We start from the raw sequence: 20,529 nt of genomic DNA on the forward strand, positions 1-20,529 counted from the left end.
CCTTAGCTGTGATGAGGAGCAATGTACAGCTACAGAATTAGGTTCTATTGAAATCTGTACCAGCCTTTAGGATTGAAGCTCCAGCCCTCCACTGGTAAAAGAACTCTGTACTTCAAACAGAATTTGTGAAATTCTGCAGGTTAAGTTTGCATGAGTTCAGGAACTAGTTTTCCCTTTCCAAGAAGCTGTGGAATCATGTTACTATCAAAAGATTTCTGTTTCTCTCCAACTAAAACAAAATTTTAATCCAGAATTTAAAAGCGGGCCCCTAAGATGTTCCCAGTTGGAATGAATTTGTTTTATATCCCAGACAGTGTCCTAACCATCTCAAAAGCCTTTCCACTGTCTGCAGCAGGGCTGTATGTTCCTTAACCCTTTGTGCTCAGGTACACAGAGGCAGACATTATCCCTTGCACTGGAGAAGAGCCAGGTGAAGCCAAAGAAAGAGAAGCGCTTCGAGGTGCTGTTTTAAAGTAAGTATCATGCCTTTCTAAATTATGCAGTCATTACTTTTGGAAAGTCTCAGTTTGTGGAAAATACCCTGTTCACTTGAGTGAGTGCAAGGTTGCAACAAGAGACTTACAAAGAAGCATAATCCAGTAGGTGGGTCTCTGTTTCTTCCTGTGCAGCCTCAGTAAAGCCTCCCTGTACACTCACCTTCTCTGAGCCACCCCACTGCCCTGCCAGTGCCGTCTTTGCCCTGCACAGTGCTGGACAGAGGATGAATTCTGGCGATGAGAAAACTGTGCTGGACTAAGGCCTTATGCATCATCTTGCTTCATTATGAAATGTGCCTCTTAGCAGTACAGTGTGGTGCTGTTGGAATCTTGGTTGGCACAGTAGGAGTCTGGCATCCCATCTGTGACTTCATTGCATCCGATTACATGTTGTGGGGCATGCAAACTGATCCTGCTGTATTCAGCTGTGGGTTGGGGCAGGATGTGTGCTCTGCCCACATACATATGTGGAGAATGTAGGCAGCCAGCATTCAGGGAGCTCAGGGAAGCATTCCAGGCAAATAAAATGAGTCTTAACAGGGAGCTAGGATTGCTTTCTAAGCCCCCTGCCCTGCATAAAACAGGACTTAAATTACCCCTCTATCTCTTTCACTGGGTGATCCTGTAGGGTCAAGGTTGAAGTGATTGATAGAGCAGTGAAATGAAATTTTCTTACTGCTTAGCCTGTCACAAACACTAGTTCAAAATTAGGTTTCACTCCATAGAAAAGTGGCATTTGCCACACTAGATCCAAACCATTGGTCCAGTCAATACTTTGCTAACCATACTAGTCCAGAAGCAGGGCTGCAAAGATGCTGAAGCTCCTTCACAGCCAGGGCTCTGATATTGTAGCAGAAAGATACTTGGTTATCAGTGGCCACAGACAGTGCTTGGTGAGAGAACTGAGGACCTGAGGCCAGGAGATCCAGTCCCTTCATGTGGCTTGCACCTAGCACATTGTTTTGCTGTTTGGACAAGGTTCTTCCTAGCACATTTCCTGGACTTGTTTGCCCATCTCTACAACACAAGAGGTGATGTTGCTTTTAAAAGCACTTTGAAATTCTGTTGAGTTTCTGTAGAAATGCAGTAGTGTCACTGATACCTGCAGCATGAGCATGTTTTTTGCTGGCCATCTGCTTACATTTTGAAACTTAGACTGATGGATAGAAGTATTAAGAGAGGAGGGGTTGGTGGAAGGGATAGCTTTTCCTGAGTGGCAAATTTTTTTGTATTCAACCTTTAGCATATTGTCCTTTTCTCTTTTAGTGGTGGCACACCAAGTACTCGAATAACGCCAGAGTTTTCTAAATGGGCCAGTGACGGTGAGTGTCGAAATTGTAAATTGTTCATTTTTATTCTACAGGAGGGCAGTTAGATAGTCTATGTCTTCTGCTTGCCAGTACTTAGCAGAGGTAGTTACTAATAGTCTTGCAGAGTATCATCAGATACATGTGAACATAAAACCACACTGTCTTTTTGAAACTTTACAGCGCAATTAATTATCAATAATGGCAGCTGGGGAAGTTCCCAAAAATGCCACCTTAACTGGTATGGTGATGAGAGATAGGGTTTGTATTGACTTGATATCATGTCACTGAAAAGCAAACTGCTGTATTACAGAGGGAACCAGCAGAGCCTGACAATGTGATGGTGGTGTTTACCTGCTGGGTGTTTAAACTACACAGGTGCATTTATTATTGGGGTTTTTCCAGCTGCTCTTTCTTCCCTTCTTTGAGAGGATATGCTAAAGACTTCTATCTTTTGGGTAGGTCTTGTGCTTGCTGGCCTTTGTATGTCAAGAAAAGCCTGGCCCTCTGAAGCCTTCACCTTTGGAGTGAAGCTCCAGGATCTGTCCTATTTCATGACCTATAGTTGAGACTCCAGAGCAAAGGAGTTAATGTGAATATGTACCTTTGCATACAGTACTTGAAAGCTCATCGGATTGAGAAGGAAGAGGGAAGTGTTAAACCCATTTGACTGCTGGGGGTTTTTATTCAATGCCAGCAGCACTGTAAGTGTAAGCAGCAACCTAGTGGAAATATGAGAATAATAAAACCTGGCGCTTTCCAGCTGTAGATGCCAAATCCATTTCCAGAGCTGAGCAGTGCTGCTCCGTCTCCCTTAGGAAGGAAACTGAAGCTCAGCGACCTGAAGAGACATGTCCCAATGATTTTGTTCCCTGCTCTGTTCCTGTCATGCTTTGGGCATTTGATTCCCAGCCTTGAAAGTACCTACAAGATATAACTGCTTGCCAGTGGGAGTGGGGGAAGGGTGCAGAACCAGTTTTGCCAAGGGCATGATGGTTAAACAGAGAACATAGGATATCTACCGCAGGCATTTCCTGCTGTGGGATAGGTAATCACATTTCTTTTCTGTGATGTAGAAACACTTGCTTGTAGGTATTATCAGCTTCAGTAGCTACAGCCATGGAGGTGATGAGGAGACAGCCCTGATGACATTTGCTATGAGCTGTTTTCTTCATACCTTTTACCTGAATCCACGGTGATGAACCTACAACCCTGGGGCTGGTTCATCTTCTCATCTATCTCTACCTGGTGTCTCACACCCTCTCCTGTGCTGGGAACAGCCATGATGAGCAGACTGTTCTGTCATTCTGGTTACCTGATGTATATTTCTCTGCTTCTGTCTGTGAGGTCTCAGCAAATGGGAGAGGTTGAGAGCAGGGTCTGGGCTGGGTGCATTTGCTACAAACACACCTTTGTAGAAGAACACTTCCATGTGGCAGCTGCATCAACCCTTCTGAATTAAATCCTGGCTTAAACAACGGATACGTCAGTGGGGGTCAGATCACTATGAAATGGGGACAGAGCAGTTGTATTTTGAGCCCTGAATCATGGAAATACGCTGTCCAGAGAGGCTCCCCCTGCCAGACAGGGACACTTAGTATCAGTCACTTCTCTATCTCTTACCAAGAACTGGCATGAAAGTGACTCATTGGGGTCCTCTGAAACCGTGACTTGCTCAAATTATTTCATAGCAGTGATTTAATGTTTTCTTATTAATTTTTGTGTTCTTCCCTCAACAGAAATGCCCTCAACGAGTAATGGTGAAAGCAGTAAACAGGAGACCATGCAGAAGACCTGTAAGAACAGTGACATTGAAAAGTGAGTGTGAAGTGGGTAGCTTCCCTTTTTTTGTTTTCAAGAACCATAGTGTCCCATCTTGTGCTCCCAGCAGCGGTGGTAATCTGAAGGTAGGCATATTTGAAGCTTTTACCACTGAGAAGGGAAGTTGTGCTGCAACACAAAACCTGAACTTGGAGCACTCGCCGCTGCTGTGTTAACAGAGAGCTTGTGGGGAGTTCTTCACCAGGTATCCATGAGGCAGGTACCCAGTGACATGGAATTGGGCACAACTTCCGAAGGGCTTCTCCACTGCAAATTGCCTTCTTTTAAGTTATGTAAATAGATAGATCCATGCTTGCTTTAGCTATCTTCCATCTTTCATCACTCAACAAAAGAGAATCTCTCCCTAGCAGCACTGTTACTTGGAAGAAGTCTCACTGAGGGGATTTCTTTTTCCTTAAGATCTATATTGAGCCTTTGTATGGCTCCTAACAGAAATAAGTTTCTGAGTTTTTTACCTGCAGCCCTTTCAGTGGTTCAGAAGTTTCTGAAAACTTCTGAATCACTGAATATACAGTAGTGTATATTCACTGTGTGAATATACTGTTTGAATATACAGTAGTGGAGAGACTGCTGGGCATCTCCTTTCCTGTCCCTTTCTGCTCACTGAATGTGCTGCAGTCTAGTCTGAAATGGAAATAAATTGTTTTATCTGCCCTATGCATTTGCGTCACAACCTCTATTCTAAACCTTATTTCACATGCTGCTGGGGTGACATACTGCTTGGACAGATTTGATGGTCCAAGCCTAAAACTACAGGCTGTTCTCTGCTGCCATGGACTGCATTAGCTGGGATGGGACAGTGTTTTAAGTTGATTATTGCTTGATAGAAAACATTACCCCAATATCAAGTGAGAGACCAAACTTGAATGAGATGGAAGCAATGATGTAATGGTGGGTTTTAAATATTTCATTTTAGGATGACATCCATGGATAGATCGGGATGGGGAAAAATCTAGTGGTGTAGCATTAAGCTGACTTTACAGAAAGTTGTCATTTTTCTAATGTAGTTTGTTCTCCTCCTGCCCCTGGTCCTGACATGAGAGGTTGTGTCCCTGACACATTTTTGGGTCTCTGACATTTCAGACAGCCTGTCAGAGTATATGTTCCTAATCAGAGTTAACTGGAGAAACTCTCTGCTGTATTGGGAACTTTAACACTGCTTTGCTGTCTTGGCACTTTCCTTTCTACAAGCCCTTTTTGTTAGCATGTCCCAGACATTGGCTGTCTGCCATTCGATGCTTCTTGGTCAGCAGACTTTGTCCAAGGACCACTGAGTCTGGGAGCCTGCAGGTCAATGCAGAACCAGCTTTGTCCTTAGAGTGAGCCAACCATTGCATGCTGTCTTGGTGGCAAGGACTCATCCCTTCTGCCCTAATCTGTCAGCCTCTCTCAGCTGCTTCTTGCCTTCCCTTTGGGCCTCCTGCCTGTCAGTGCAGCAGCCCTCCATCCTCCCAGATCCACTCCTATTGAAAATCTTTAAACTGTAGGAGCTGAAAGGATTTGACATTTTCCAGAACACTTGAGCTCAAGTGATAAAATTGACATAGCTTTAATAATCTGATCAAAGAGGCTTTAGCTAGCACCTTTTGAAGGGTCCCAGAATCCTTTCCAAACAACTCTCGTGCTAACGCTGCTGTGACGTGCTGAGAGCAAGCGTGTCTGTAGGACTATGCACACACACCTTGCTCTGCAATAACCTTGCCTGCTAAAGCTTCAGTTCTGCTAAAAGTCAGTAAAACCCAAAAGAAATTACAGGAAATTCCTCAAATGTCTTGTTCAGTCTTTCCAATAATGTTAATTTTTGAAAGTAGCAGAGGGACCTTTTTGTTTAAGGTAGTTTATTTCACCAAGGTTCAGAAAACAAGACAGTGTTTCAGGTGGAGAATTCCTAGCTACCTTTTTTTTTTTTTCTCTCTCCTTTCCTTTGAGATTCATGTGTGATAAATAGTTTCTGTCCTGCCATTTAAGGAGTCTGAATGCTCTGTGTACTTGTCTGTGTAGAGGGGTTCTGTTAAATTAATTGATAACAGGGATCAGAGCTAGAAGCCTACAGAAAAGGAGGGGGAAGGGTTTCTCACTGTCTGGCTGCTTCCCACTCCACTGCTGAGCCATGATATATGGCGACCTAGCCCAACAGGCTAAATTGATTCATCTCTAGTTCCTGTTTCTTAATCTGGAGCTAAATTGGTTTCATTTTTCTTGTTTTGGGTGGTGCTTACAAGAAGTTTTTGGCAGCATCACTTTACTCCATTGTTTGTAACTTCAGTTTTTGCCTTTAAATCTGAACATTATTGATTGGCATGTTAAACCTTGTGTAGCATCTGATTAGCATTTTTTAAATTGTCCAGAAGCACATGGCTTAGCACCTGTGTCAGCCGTGCTCTCTGTTTAGAGCAGGGGCTAATAGAGTTAGCAGTGATCTGCCTATTGATCCTTCTCTTATAAGAATGACGTTCCTTCCTCCCCTCTTCCAAAAATAAGGCCAGGCAAAGAGAGTAGTGTAGTTTTGTTTGGTTTTTAATCCATTAATACAGTACAGTGAGCAGTTCTTTTGGCATGCAGCTGAATTTTTTCAACTGAACAGGTTTAAATTAATCTAAACATAGGGTTTTGTGGGCGAGTCTCTTGCATGTAGAACAGCTACATGAGGTTTGGGGTAAGTCTGTGTTTGTTGCTCTGCTCCTTGTGCTGTGCCAGATCATCAGTAACTTGGACGAGTTGGTCTCATTTTGTGTAGTGTTGAACTTCAGGTGGCAGCCAGGGGTAGTGGGAAACATGGGTGCTGGTCCCAGCTCTCCTTCCCAACACTGTGAGGTGTCTCAGTGCTGAGTTGTTTTTAATCTTGCCAGTGTGAGGCGTCTGGAAGAGACACTGGGGTGCTGAAGGCTCCTGGGGAGAGATGAAGGAGCATCACACTATCTGAGCCCTGCCTGTCTGCTGAAGACCCCAGCCATTGCCAAGGCAAAGCTCAGCCAGTGCAATGCTCCTTTACCTCAGCTTGAGATGCAGCTTTGCTCAGAGAGCGGCTGGTCCCTAATTGCCCAGCCACGCTCCCTGATGGCCTCCGCTGACGTCGGACTCGCAGCAGAAGTGCTGCTCACAGAGAGCTGCAAAAAGCACCTTCCCCACAAAAAGTCTTTCTCCATGCCTTGTGAGGGTCTGGTGCCATTTTGAAACCAAGGTTCCCCGGGGTTAAAAGCCAGCATCTTAATTCAGAGTGCCAATGTTCAATTTTGCTTTCTGCTACAAGACTAGATTGCAGGCCAGCGAGAGAGTCTGGGTTAGTGGCCCACTGGGTCACCTCCCATTTGTTTTCCTCAATTTTGTGTTGTCATAAATTCATTCCAGCCCGTTGTGGTTGATCAGTTTATCTCCGCCGGGGCAGGGAGCGCTGCGAGCATGATGTATGGCACAGAGCATTGTAGCCAGCCTCTCCATGAATCACTCCAGCTGTTTGGTGTCAGCCCCAAAGCAAACAGGGCCCGGCCGCTGAGCATTGACTACGATGAGCTCAGTATGGGAAGAGACATGACGTATGAATGTTTATTTAATAATTCTCTAATATTTCCAACGGAGTGTGGCTGTGCCTTCTGGGAGGGGTGAAAGGGGGGAGGTTGAAGAGGGAAACTCTAATCTGTTGGGGTGGGTCATAAATCAGGCAGACAACATCATTAATCAGGGATGGGACAGAAGTGGAAGGAGGTGGGACTGAAACTGCCATCCTCGCTGGGAAGGGGGCTGTGCTTTTTCTTTTTATTTTCTTTTTTTCTTTTTTAAACAAATCTTGTTTCTGATTCTGCTTGGCCCCAGCCACGCTGCCCGCATAATAGCAAACCCGGACACAAGGCTGTTTAAGTGAGTATGCTACCTCTGCTCTGAACCTAGCAGTACAAGCCTGCCAAGCATTAAATCCCTTTATAATTATCTTCTTTATATAACACTCATGCTTATCATGCTTCATTGGATGAGACGCTTGTTGGGTTAAAAAGAGGGTTTTAGAGACAAAAAGCAATTGTATTTGTTTTATTTCTCCAGTCTCTTCTTTCTTCCCCTTCTCCCCCACCTCACCACTTTCCAATCCAGCTGTTTTGAAATGTTGGCTCTGGAGCAGCTCTGGCACATCAGCACAAGGAGGAGCATCAGTTAAAATTAAACAAAGTTTAGATTGGGGTCCTTGTGCAAAGAGACGGGCATGTGAGAGCAGTCAGGGAGGTAGCCGTGTCTGTTGGGGAGACCCTGCTCCCAGGCAGACCCGTCCAGGCAGGAGCAGAGTGTGAAGCCAGAGGATTAGCAGAGGCCTGAAAGGGAAGGAGCCCTTTCATACCAGCTGAAGCTGGTATGTCAGAGAAAACAGAAGCTGTTGAGAATTCACACCATACGATAAGTGCTGCCCAGCCCTTCCCCACAGTGTCACAACATTAATAGGCTTTGATGGGAGACAAGAACATCTCATAACAAAGACAGAATTAAAAAATTAACTTGAGTCGTAAATGAACTAACCCTTTGTGCTCTGCTAAGCCGAGAACATTATGCTGCTGGTGAGTTCAGTACTAGAACAGCCCACGTGAACTTGGGAGAGGATTGAGGACACTGAACTGAAGTGTGGGATTGTCAAAGGCTGAGAAAGAGCTGCTGGGCTGTGCTGCTTGTGTCCAGATTTTTATCTTTATTAGGTTTTACTCCTTTTCAGTAATTCAGTAGGATGTAATACTGTATTTTTACTGTATACTGGTGTTCAGTGCTGAAAGGGTATGGAGAAAGATGCTTCATTTCTTTATGAAGTGAGACTTTGGCATTACTTCTTCCTCTGGGATGTGACAGTGGAGAGCAAAGTGCTTGGCTGTGTTTCTTTATTCTGCTCCCTCTTTTAACTGTTGTAGAGAAGTTGCATGTGCCAATAATGGTCTCAAACATTATAACCACTGTGCAAACTGAAATTGTATCAGTGTCCTGTTCTTCACTGGCCAGTGGTTAACAAAGCTCAGCCAGGCAGGCTGTGATTGTACAAGCTCAGACCTGGGGGTAGGTGATATCTGTTTAGTGCAGTGTTGTCCAGAGGTGTGGTCTAATTTCATGCCTTGAGGCAGTTTTCTATAGATTTTGACATCTTCATATGGGAAGAGACTCTTACTTCTTTTGAACCTGTGATGTTTTAAAGCTGAAGCATCTGCAAGCCCAAGGGGTGTGCTGGCTTCAGGGGCAGTAGGTTCTGCATCCCTGCATAATTGGTGAAAAATCCAGGATGGAATTTTATTTACCCCCACGTTGGGGGTGTGGTTTAAGTATCTTGCAATTTATGTCTCTTTGCCTGCCCCTTCTTTTCTTTTTTCTTTTTGTAGTTTCAGAAATGCTGTTAACTTTAATTTGTAGAGTTGCTTCCTGGGAATGAAAAATCGATGGGGGGCTATCGCAGTGTGAAATTCGACTGTCACTATTGAGCTATAGAGTTACCAAGATGTCTTAGAAGGTAAAAAATAAATCGTGGCCCAGCAAGTGCTCAGCTGTGCTATTTCAAAGGGGATATGAGGCTGATGGTCTGTTAGAGGGTACTTCAGTTAGATGGATGATGATTCCCTGTGAAATATTGGAGTTATTCCATAGGTAAGAGAAACTTTAGCTTGTAAAACACAAACAGCTGCCTTCTAGCAGATGAATTCTGCCCTTAGATGTGTGAGCAGCTTGTCAGAGAGAGGACTCGTCCCTAAAATTAGCCTGCTTTGTTTAACATTGTCTCTGATGGAGCATTGTGGATCTTGCCATGTTCCTTCTGAAAATACTTTGAGGATGTGACTGTTTATTCACATCCCTTAGCTATGCTGCAAGAATTAAGAGGCAGGGACTGATACTATTTTTTTAAGAAATGTTTGTGTGATGCCCAGATGCTCTTAAGAGAAAAGTAACAATTATCTTTATGTAGGCTGCACTCCCTGTTTGAATGAAAATGTTCCTTTGAAGAGCAGAAAAGGGATCATGTTGTGCCCTATCCTCTGCTGGTTTGCTGTCTCTCTCCTGCATCTGCTGAAGGGCAGCCCTGGCTGCACAAGCCAGCTGTTTGCTGATGGTGACAGGGCTGCTGCTTTCCTTGGCACTCACTAACTGTTGTGGCAGGACTCAGTAAGTGTTTGTGCTGTGCCAGCTGCTGTATGACAACAGGATGGTTGTAATTACAGCTCTTGGTAGTTTATGCATTTCTTAGGCTACAGTTAGTATGTATAAATACGAAATAGTACTTTAAAAAGGACCAGTTTTGTTAGCTCTCATTAAACCATGTCTGGGACAACTGTAGAGGGGGTAATTATTTCTCTTACACTTGCATGCAACAGTTGCAGGACCACTGAGGGGTGCTTTCTGCTGCAAGGAGGAGTGTTAAGTCACATTTAGTTGGAGCTTGGTAAAGATTTCCGAAGGAATTCAATGACGGAAGAATTCATTGTGCTTTCATATCTCCTTTGCCTCTGTAACACAGAACCCAGCACTGCCTTTACAGAAGCAAAGTAACAGCAAGTAATATAATTAGTTTAATATCCATGTTGATTTTTTGTCCTCACTTCAGTGTCAGTGCTTTTCCTAACCTTTCACCCCACTGCTACAGGCACTTCATCCTGTTTCTCCATTATCTTCTTTCTTCATTTTTGATTATTTTGTCTGCAGAAAGCTGCTGTTTCCCACACAGTTGCATAAGTATTCCTGCTTTTCCCTCAGATAGCCAGCTCATGACCTGTCCTTCCACTGCGCTGATGGTTTCCTTTCCTAGCTCTGGGACCACAATTGGTTATATGATACTAATGTGCCCTGGCCTCCTTTAATAGCCTCCTGTTTCTTTTTGAAGGCACGATTACCTTAAATGATGCTAATTCTGATCCTTTCTTTCCCTGTAAAGGAAACAGCAACAGTGTAAAAGTTCTGGGGCGGCAGCAGCAGTTGTAGGAAGCTGTCTGGAGGATGTGTTATCGCACTGCCCTTGGGTGCCTCCAATCAGCAGTCATGAATGGAGGTTCTGGAAAGCATATCACCTCCACAGTAAAGCCCTTAAAAGGCCATAGATGAATCCAAGTGCTGCTGTAGTAGCATAGATATTTCCTGTTTATTTCAGGCATTTGGATGGGGGCCATGGGAGTAGAAGACATTTATTTAATTGCTCACAGAGGCTGGCTGCAAGACTCAGCTGCATGTCCAACCTTCTGAGCAACTTTCAGCCCTAGGAATTTGCTATTCCTCTTTCATTTCACGGCTGTTTTATAATTTTGTGCCCTGATCACCCAACCAAAGCTACCAATAACCCCAGACCAGCTCCAGGCCATAGTAAGATGACAAGTTACAGCTGCCATAAGTCTTCCAGTAGAAAAATAGACCTGCCTAGCTATACATGGAGCTTGGTCATAATCCAAACATGTTTACTTGTGGATGGAGGCAAGTGTCCGTAGGCTGGAACCTTTAGCCTGCGTGCCTCAGCAAGGAGAGGAGCTGCATTTTCCATTTCCACCTCCTGTCTTTTGTGGCCCTGGCTTGTATTAAGATCCAAAATGCACTTTCACAGATCTGTTAGAAATACACTTGGGGTCTCCAGGATGAAGGATATGTTTGAAAAGTGAATCGAGATATTAACACATTAGATGAGTAATTATTTCTCTTTAGGAACATTGTTTAGAGAATCATTATCTGACTCAGCCTGTACTGCCTCTACAAAACCTTGCTGCAGCAAACCATTTTTCCATAGCATGGCTTTTTTCTTTATCACCAAAGCTGCTCCAGTAAAGCAATGGGATTGCATTTATTTTCTCTTTGGAACAGGGAACATAGTCTCTAAATCTAATCAGAATGACCTATGCATTCTTTCTCCCAGCTTTCATGTCGAACCATAATTGCTCAAATGGCACATTTAAAATTTTGGCGCAAGCTCAGACTTTCACTCGCTGCCTTTTTAAATCAGTCCCAGTGGCCAGTGGATACTGCATAGCCCTACAAATGCATCTAAACATGCTGACTCCGAGGCTCCTTCTATTCTGAATGATCAGCGGTGCCATCTGTCTCTGTTTTGATTGGGGCTGGGCACATGTGTCCCGGCAAAACATGGGCCAAAAAAAGGGAAGAGAAAGAGCCAGCGCCTGAATTTACTTCCCGCTTCTGTAAAGACATTGTTGGGTTCTGTGTTATGGAGGCGGGGAAGATGTGAAAGCAAAATTAATTCTTCTGTCATTAAATTCTTCAGGGAATCTTTACCCAAGTCCCTACTAAATGCAGCTTAAAACGCCTTGTTGCAGTGGTAAGCTCCCCTCAGTGGTATTGCGACAGTGCATGCAAGTGTAAGAGAAATAATTCCTCTGTGGGGAAAAAAAGAGACAACATTTTTGGTTTGCATCAAGATGAAATTAGTCAGAAGCAAACTCTGAATTTGGCAAGCAAATGCCAGTATTAACAAGTTGTGCAAGCAAGTATAAAATAGAGGAGCCCGTGACTGAGAGCACCTCGGAGTCGTGTGTGTGTGCCCTTGCATGCACCCTGCTCCAAATTCACAACTTAGAACACGGAAATTAGAATGGGGAACATTGCATTATTCATAACTTGGCAACCAGAAGCCAGGGCACTTTGCCAGAGTAAACTATTCTCTATAATCACAGGTGAAGCAACATTCTTTAATATCTTACAATACAAAAACATACATTAATCAAGGAAAGAGGGCTTTTTTTTCCTAGAGGACAATAAATTAGCATCCTTGCCAATTTCCTCAATACATGTGACAACGTTTTACAGGATTATAAGTCAGCCTTTTTAAAGGAGGTTAGTCTAAAAACAAATAAACCCAATAAATGAGATTTTTAGCTAAATAAAGGGGAAGCCAACTCCTAAAACGTTGATGTCTTGCCAAGAGATTTGCTTTTAGCATTGGCAGTCTTGCAGACCCTTTAGAGGGTCTAAACTTCACTTGGTGTGATTTGACATGGCTTTCTGTAAACAGCTTTGCTGGGCAGTTTTCTACATCAAGGCATGCAAACCCCTTCTGCTATAACCAGCTCATCTAGTGAAATAAAATCTCAGTACGTTGTGCCAGTCTGGTAGCCCACATGTTGTGGGGTGATTCACAGTCAATCTGCCACCTGTGCCTGATGCTGGGCTTCTTCCAGAGACTTTAAGATACTGAAAATGCCTGAGCTGTATCTGTTTTCTTTTAAAGCCACCTGTCACTTTTCTTTTTGAAAACTTACGTGTCAGTTTAAGTGTTTTGCTTGTTAGTAGCAAAGGGGCTTTTTCAGCTTTGTGTTATCTTCTTGCACTCCAGTAAGTGTAAAAGTCCTTTCAGTCTGTGGATCTCCCACTGACTTCAGTGCTGCTCACCCACATCTGCCAAAATAAACTCCCTGTATCTTTAGCTCTCATACTTGCTGCAGATGATGCTTGCTGAATTGAAAGTGTGGCAGATTATTTCATCAGGTTGAAAATGAAAGCAATTCTTATCCCAAGAAACACAGGGGTGTTTATAGCTGGTGTTTGAAACTGAGGTAGTGAGGGAGTTGTGTGTTAGACATTGTATGAGTGAGAGTTGAGACAGCATCACTGTGCTCTGCCATTCTGCAGTGCTCCTGGGTGTCACAGAGCTGTGCACAGCACGTTACAGGCTAATAAAACAGGGTTTCTTCTCTGAAAGAGTTGCACTCTCACCCAGATGTAAATTGGCTATGAGAGAAGGCTTGCACTTGCATGATTGTGCACTGGTGTTGGGGTCCTTTTATCAAGTGTTGAAGATTTGTGCCCCACAAAGCAAGGACTGCAGCAGGCTTTCTCTCCTGCAGTGTAGTAGTGGTTGTGACAATTGTCATCTACAGCTGAGGCTGGATATGGCCTGGGGCAATTTCTCTGCTCCTGGAATCTTACTTTAGCTTGACTTTGCCTTCAAAGCATCGACCAGTCTGTTTCTAATATTTATGATATGTAAGCTGCTAGTGACATGACCTCTGCCCCTGGTGCAGGGAGGTGGCATGTACGTTCTGCTGGGTTCTCCACTTTGGACGAGGGAGGATAAAGGCTTTGTTTAAAAATAAATACATCACTTTCAGGTATGTCAGTGGTACTGTAGATTTTCCTCTCTGACAGTCTGTGTTTACAGGCAGAGGAAAGCAAAAATAAATGTATGAGGAAGAGAGAAGGTCAAAATATCAAGTGTCAAAAGTAGCCCATGAAATTTTATTGGTGGTGCATTTAATCAGTGCTAAGTGTTTTTTACAAGGTACATACAAACAGTGGAATTGTAAAAATTTATGGAATGCTGTGTACAGTGTAGCCATTTATGAAGAAAGGAAAATTTATATCCAGTTGAAATAAACCAAAGGGGAATGTTTTATGGAGACTCCTCAACAGCAGGATACATCAAATGCGATCTGGATAAGATGTGGATGGGGTATTCGCAGGGGCTTCTTGGAGGTGTTTTCCTGCTTGTTCAGCAGCTAACAGTTTGCATTTTTCTGTGGCTCAAATAGGCGGGATGCTGGATGCAAGGGACAGTGTGGTGTTTGTGTTTTTGTGCACAGTGGAAAGGAAACACAAGTGAACAGCTGCTACTGGTATCTGTGGTACAAGGCTCTCACTCTTGGGCTTGCTCCAGTACAGCATTTTCTTGAGCAGCCCTTAATACCAGCTGGGAAGGGTTAACCAAAGCCAATCACACTGACGTCAGCATTTTTTTGTTTCCTTTTTGGTCCAGTATTTTGTTGATGATAAAGCACAGACTTAGTCAATTGAGAGATTCCAGAGCTGCAGAATCAGAGATAATTTAATTAACGGAATTGCTTGTGATTGCCCACTGGGACAGTGGGTAGGAATTGCTCGATTTAATTTGGAGAAACAAAGATCACACGCATGCTAATGTTTAACAAATAACCAGTGTTTGGGTTAAGGTTTTTTAGCAAAGAGAGGGGTGGCCATTTCCTAGGGGAGATTTCTCAGGAGGCGATTGCTGCTCAGAGCTACACTAGGTCCTTTTTCCTCTTCCATTGTGTTTCTGTGCACTTCTTCTGGCTTGTACCTGAACAAAGCAGGGATTTCTCAGAGAAAGAAAATGTTCTTATTTTCAGTGCTCAGGGGAAAATGCTATGAGTAGTGGAAAAATATGCATTGGGCACAAAGACTGAAAATTACCACATGCTGTCTGCCCAGTCTCAGATTTGCTTGTTGTTAACCAGCATCCTCAGCTGTGACTGCCAAGGTGTGGAAAACTTAGCCACAAAGTCCAGGGAGAAGTACAGGACCCAGCTTCTTCCACAAGGAGCCCTCCCTTCCTGTTTTTGCTCTTGTATAAACATTCTCACTCAGGCTCCCCTGTGTGTGTGTGGTGTCACAGCGAGTCTCTACTCCACGATGGAGGTGCCCTCTTGACACGTCCTCAGCCAGGGAGGACAGTTGAGGTGTTGGGGAGGCCTCTCACACCTGCTGGAGAAGCATGAGCTCTGGGGCTCAAGGTATAGCTCTTGGCAGCAGTTGTGCTCAGCAGGTCTCCCTGGAGGCTGATAAATGACGTTATCCAAACACGTCAAATCAGAGCGCTGAGGCGCAAAATTGTTAAGAGTCCTCCTGCATCCAACATGAGGTCAAGGCAAAGCAGAGAGCCAATTCCTTCTCCGTAATTCCCTCTGCCTCACTTGGCAGGGTAGCTTGTACACAGCCTTCCCCTGTCATGGCACTTGGCTTTCTGACCCTCACTCCACCCTGGCGTTACCCTGTAAAAATTCTGCCCAAGGCTGCTCCCAGCTCTGTCCAGGCAAGCACACACAAGGTGCACACACAAGAGGGAATCCTGAGGGAATTCCCAAGATTGCTGCTGCAGGAAGAGTTGCTCCTAAGCGATGCTTATCTTTAGGATACAAGCGGCAGGTTAACGGTAAAGTGACACTAAATGGAATGGCATGTGTCCCAAGTGCGCTGGCCACCACGGGAGCCAGACACATGGGAAGTGACTCTCGTCTTTATTCCATCCCTGGAGGTAGTTTCAGTTTCCTTTATTTACTAATGTTCTCCCTATTTCCCTTGACCTCATTTCCTCCAGCTTTTCCGAAGCAACCATGCAATTATCGCTCACTTTGGGTTGACCCTTGGCTGCCACGTCCCTTGTTGCTGCTGCTCCGAGAGGTTTTCCTGAAATCTCAAGTGCAAAGTGTTCACTTACGGCCAAGACTCCTATATCTCATGTGCAGTAGGAGCTGTGTCTTCAGCCCTGTGCTGTGCGTCAGGATTTGTCCTGTGAGCTTGCTTGGCGGGGAGAACATGGAGTTTAAATTCGGTCATAGCTGGGCTTTGATCAGTACTGGGAGGTATCACAGCGGCTAAAGCTCCCTCTCTTACCAATGCACCCCAGTCTTGTTAATAAATGTATATTTAACAATGTCTGGAGCGTATGAAGTGATAATAACTAAATCAATACCTCCCACATTGATTGTCCAGGATCCCTACAGCGTGACGCACGCAGCGGTGTGGTAATTTTCCAGCTAACTAGCACCCTGATCTACAGCCCTCCTATTGATTGGCCATTGTATCAGGCAGCCTCTGAGCATTATTGCTTATACCTCTATTCAACCTCCTTTTCTGATTCATTCGTTTATTACTGGACAGGTGCGATTATCTCAGAGACTTTCCAAAATTGGCCAATGGGGGTCAGCTGTTTAGATTTCTATAAACAAACCATTTTCTATCTTCTCTAGTTGTGGCAGTGGCAAATTTTTCTTTTTCAAGTTTTGACTGTTACTGGGGTAGGACTGGAGATGAATGGGCATTTGTTTGTATCTGCTCAAAAAATCAACTTTTCCCTTTCCTTTTTGAGTTGCCCACCCATCTGAGGAGGACAGGTAGCTCCACAGATGGTAAAAGGAGAATTTAGCAAGGGCTGAGGTTCTGCTTGCCACCTGCTTTGGGTAGGAGTCACTCACTGCCTTTACAACTCCAGTTCCCTTGTGCATGCAGAAGGAGAAATGGACTCCATGAAGTCAAATTCAGCTGCAGTGTTCAGCCAGCATCAGTTCAACGGTGGGCCAGACTGGAAGAGAAACAATTTTCTCAGCCAACAATAATCTTCAAGCTATAAATAAATAAATCTATTTCTTCCTTGGACAAAACTAACACCTTTCTAGACTTTCTTTGAAAATGCTAGCAACTCTTTCTTGAGGGTGAGAACTCAAGCTGGGATATGGTAATAATTTATACCAACGAGCAGGAGCAAGTGGGTGTTTTCACAGCAGGGAGGACTGTCTCCTACTGAAACTCTTTCATCTTGCTCCAAAGAATATTTATGGATTCCAAGACTTGAATCCACAGTGTCCCTGTCCCCAGACAGTCCTCACCCACTAGGCTATCATGGGACATTTGTATTTCTTTACCTTTTTTGCAGTTTTAAAATTGTTACCATTTGCTGGCAGCTGTCACTTGCAATGAATTTCCTTCTGATGAAGATCTCAGTGAGCTCATGCAGAGCGTGTCTCATCCCTACAAAGGCGGGAGCGGAGCTGAAGGAGCTTTGTAGCACTGGTAGTTAACCATATACATTCCAGCAGCTTCACTTTCTTCTGAAGTGTCATAATTAGGAAAATCACCCAAGATCTCTTTGACTAGTTCTGTTACCAAAAAAGCCATCAGAATCAGCTTGTGGGAGATACCCCAAGTCCCTCCCTGCGTGCTAGCGACAAGTGACTAATGAACAAAGGAGTGAGTGCCTGCCTGCAGCGAGAGTGCTGAAATTGCAGCTCACTTTACTGGTTGTAGTAATTCCACTAGACCTGTGCTTTAGCCACCTGTTGATGAATCATCCTCTAAAAAGGTAGAAGACATAGGTGCCGCTGTGGGTTATCTTGTGATTGATGATGCAGCTTCTGGTGTCGAGATGCTCTTCAGAGTCTTCTGAGCTGGAATCTGCTTGGAGATGCCAGAAATTCACTGACACATGTGAAAATTGTTGATTTTGTTTTTATTCAAGAAAGTGAGAGCCTTTATGTCAATTCTCTAAATCTTTTCTGGGGAATACTTGAGGGCCCCTCCCTGTGGCTGCACTGTGTAGAAATCGGATTTTGCAGCATGCTGGAGTGACGCATCCTTGTCTGTAATGCTCCCTGCATTTCATTTGCTAAGCATTGCTGTCTGCCCTTGCTTTTAGGTTGGTAAGTTGCTCTTTTCACCAGCCTTGCAGAACCATGAAAATACACTTGCCTGGCCTCAGCACTGTGCCTCTGTGACAAAAGAGATAATGCCGCCCATCAAAAATGACCCTAGGAAATGGGAAAGCTGAGATTGTAAAGCTGCCTTTATAGCCACCCTGTTGGCACCGTGTCCACTGCTTTTGGTTTCTCCGTTCTTTCAGTATTAGAATCAAAAAGCTGGGGTTTTCATTAATATAAGCCATTGTGTTGATCCTGTGTAATGAGCTGATTTTGCATTTCACGAGGCTGATGGCCAGCAAAGGCCTCCATTCTCTAAGGGGAAGAACAGCTCCTATTGCCCACAAAAAGTTATATCAGCAGCTTTAAAGCAATATACAGAACTTTGTCTCAAGCATGTGGTGCTAAGTAATCTCTTAAGGGAGACAAGAAAAAAGACAGAAAACAAACAAAAAACCCCAACAAAAATATCTATTCTTTAAATATCTGTGTCTTGCTCTGTATGAAGCTGGCAACTCCAGCACTGGTTGTGTTCTTTTGTGATGTGTTTGGAAGTGTTTAGAAAGACACTTTAAAGAATTCACACTAGGCTTTTCAGGAGTTCTTTTTTAACCCAAGTTGGATGTATTAGTTTGAAATACGGTGCTGTTTCCTGTGTAGTACCTATCGTGGGATCCTTTTTCCCCCAAACTCTTAACAGTCTTGTGCGCTCAGTGATGTTCACTCTTCATTATCTTTTGCAGAATTACAGAAGACTCCGCAGTGACAACATTTGAAGCGTTAAAGGCTCGTGTCCGTGAGTTAGAAAGGCAGCTTTCCCGTGGGGACCGCTATAAATGTCTCATTTGCATGGTGAGTAGCACTCCACTCGTGGTAATGAATCAGAAATGTCTTGGTATCTGTGCCGAGGAGGGGAGAAGCTTTTCTCCTTTTTCAGGCGGACTGGGGGAACTCATCACCAATTAGCCTTCCAAATTAAGGTCTTAACAACTCAAATTTCTGTATGAATTACATTGTTTCACTGGTATTTGTAGCTGTCGCTCTGTATCAGGATCAAGAAGGGCCCAGCTTCAGAAGACTTTCTGCCTTCCTGTAGAAAACTCCCAGACACCAGCATCTTTTTCCTGGGTGTGCAAATTTAGGTACACAGGAGAGAGCAGAATCTTTGATCTGAGGCTCACCTTCTCTGATTTGGGAACAGGGATGTTGCCTGAGAATATAAAAGTTGCCAGTGTCCTGTGTGCTCTGTGGTGATGCTGTGGCCTTCCTCAGGAAGGGCAGCAGCTCCCTCTGATGGTCCAAGCCTGCAGGGCTCTGCATCTCCTGTTGGGTTTGTGTTCTGCTGAGGACAGAACATTCTGCTTGGTAGAGAGCTCCCTCTGCAACTTCAGCTTGATGCAAGGGCTTCTCTCTCCCAGCCAGCTCATGACTTGGAGGTGTGGGAGTGCAGTCCTTGTCACTCATCCCACAGAAAGGACAGCAGCTAGCTGCTGGTTTCCAGGGGTTTGTTAGCAATGATAGAAGATACTTGAGCAGGTATGTCTGCTGAAATAGCAGCAGCGTTCCTGGGATGTAGTTATGCTGCTCTGCAGAGCTGAGTTGTGATAAGGGTTGATCTCACCCTGTCACTGGTTTTCAAATGATCTGGTGACCTTTCTGATGAGAATAATGGCAGGTGGCCAGAGCAACTTCAGATGCTTTTGTGATAACTCTGCTGAGCTAGGTCATCACTTGAGTGGATTATGGGCTTCCAACAGGAGTTCTGGGAAGTCAAGAAAAGGGATTGAAGGAGACTTTCTGCCACTTCTATACAAATATTACAAAAATGCAACTTAAATATTACACAAGTTGGTTCTTTTAATCAACTTTTTTAACAAAATACAAGGCAGTGTTACCCACAAAGAAGGGCATTTTGCTGGGGGTGCATGTGAAGAATCACTAGATCACTGCTATGGAAATAATATGTTTGCTTCTTTTCCTCAGGACTCCTACACAATGCCCCTGACTTCTATTCAGTGCTGGCATGTGCACTGTGAAGAATGCTGGCTGCGGACTCTGGTGAGGCTCTTGACTGCTTTCTTGTTGACTTACAGCCTTTTTCCACTCTTCTCAGATACTTTATCCTAGATTGCCACAGGGAAGGGTGCTTTTTGCTTTATTTTAAACAATTTGAGTGCTGTGCTTGCAGGTTTCCCAAGCCTGGCTGTTTAACATCTCACTCTAGCTTTGACATGGTTGTTTGAGTCATTGTGACCCGAGCTCTGTCCTGCCCCTTGCTTTTTCCCCTGCTGCTGTGGGAAGAGCTCTGTGCCAGGGACTACCTTGCCTTTCAGTAATTTCCTGTGGGGCATCCATGCAGAGAGGTAAAGCTGTGAGAATGGAGGCCAAATCCACTGAGATTTCATGGAATGGGTAGCTTCTGGGAAACATAATATTCCCCTGAAGCAAAGGGAATCATGTTCAGGGGAGAGGATATGCAAGGGACCTTTTATAATGTGAATCTATATTTTTTAGATTGTTTGGAATAGCGCTGGTTTTCAAGCATATGCCATTCTGTTTACAAGATTGGGAACTACCTTGAACATTGAATAGGTGACCCAGTAGTGTTTTCTTTTGCTATGTTAAAACTGTGGGCTTTATAATCAGCCTTTAACGTCCCCTCTGCAGCTGATTTTCAAGCTTTCATTTTGTTCAGGCTGGGGAGTGGAAAATAGTCAATTGTGCTTTCTAGTTCTTCTGTTAGCAAGATGATAC

At 44.1% G+C, this 20,529-nt stretch overlaps 1 protein-coding gene across 6 annotated transcripts in view; it reads left to right on the forward strand.

The window, feature by feature from the left end:
- Positions 1–20,529, forward strand: part of RNF220 (ring finger protein 220) — a 219,506-nt gene that overhangs the window by 189,169 nt on the left and 9,808 nt on the right. For all 6 annotated transcript variants that reach the window (XM_041482942.1, XM_041482944.1, XM_041482941.1 and 3 more), the window contains 5 exons: positions 387–473; positions 1,764–1,819; positions 3,544–3,622; positions 18,519–18,627; positions 19,759–19,833. In XM_041482942.1, the coding sequence (XP_041338876.1) occupies positions 387–473; positions 1,764–1,819; positions 3,544–3,622; positions 18,519–18,627; positions 19,759–19,833 (406 nt within the window). The remainder of the gene's footprint in view (positions 1–386; positions 474–1,763; positions 1,820–3,543; positions 3,623–18,518; positions 18,628–19,758; positions 19,834–20,529) is intronic.

Source organism: Pyrgilauda ruficollis, unplaced genomic scaffold, assembly GCF_017590135.1.
Source record: "Pyrgilauda ruficollis isolate IOZ18807 unplaced genomic scaffold, ASM1759013v1 scaffold6, whole genome shotgun sequence".
Taxonomy (NCBI): Eukaryota; Metazoa; Chordata; class Aves; order Passeriformes; family Passeridae; genus Pyrgilauda; species Pyrgilauda ruficollis.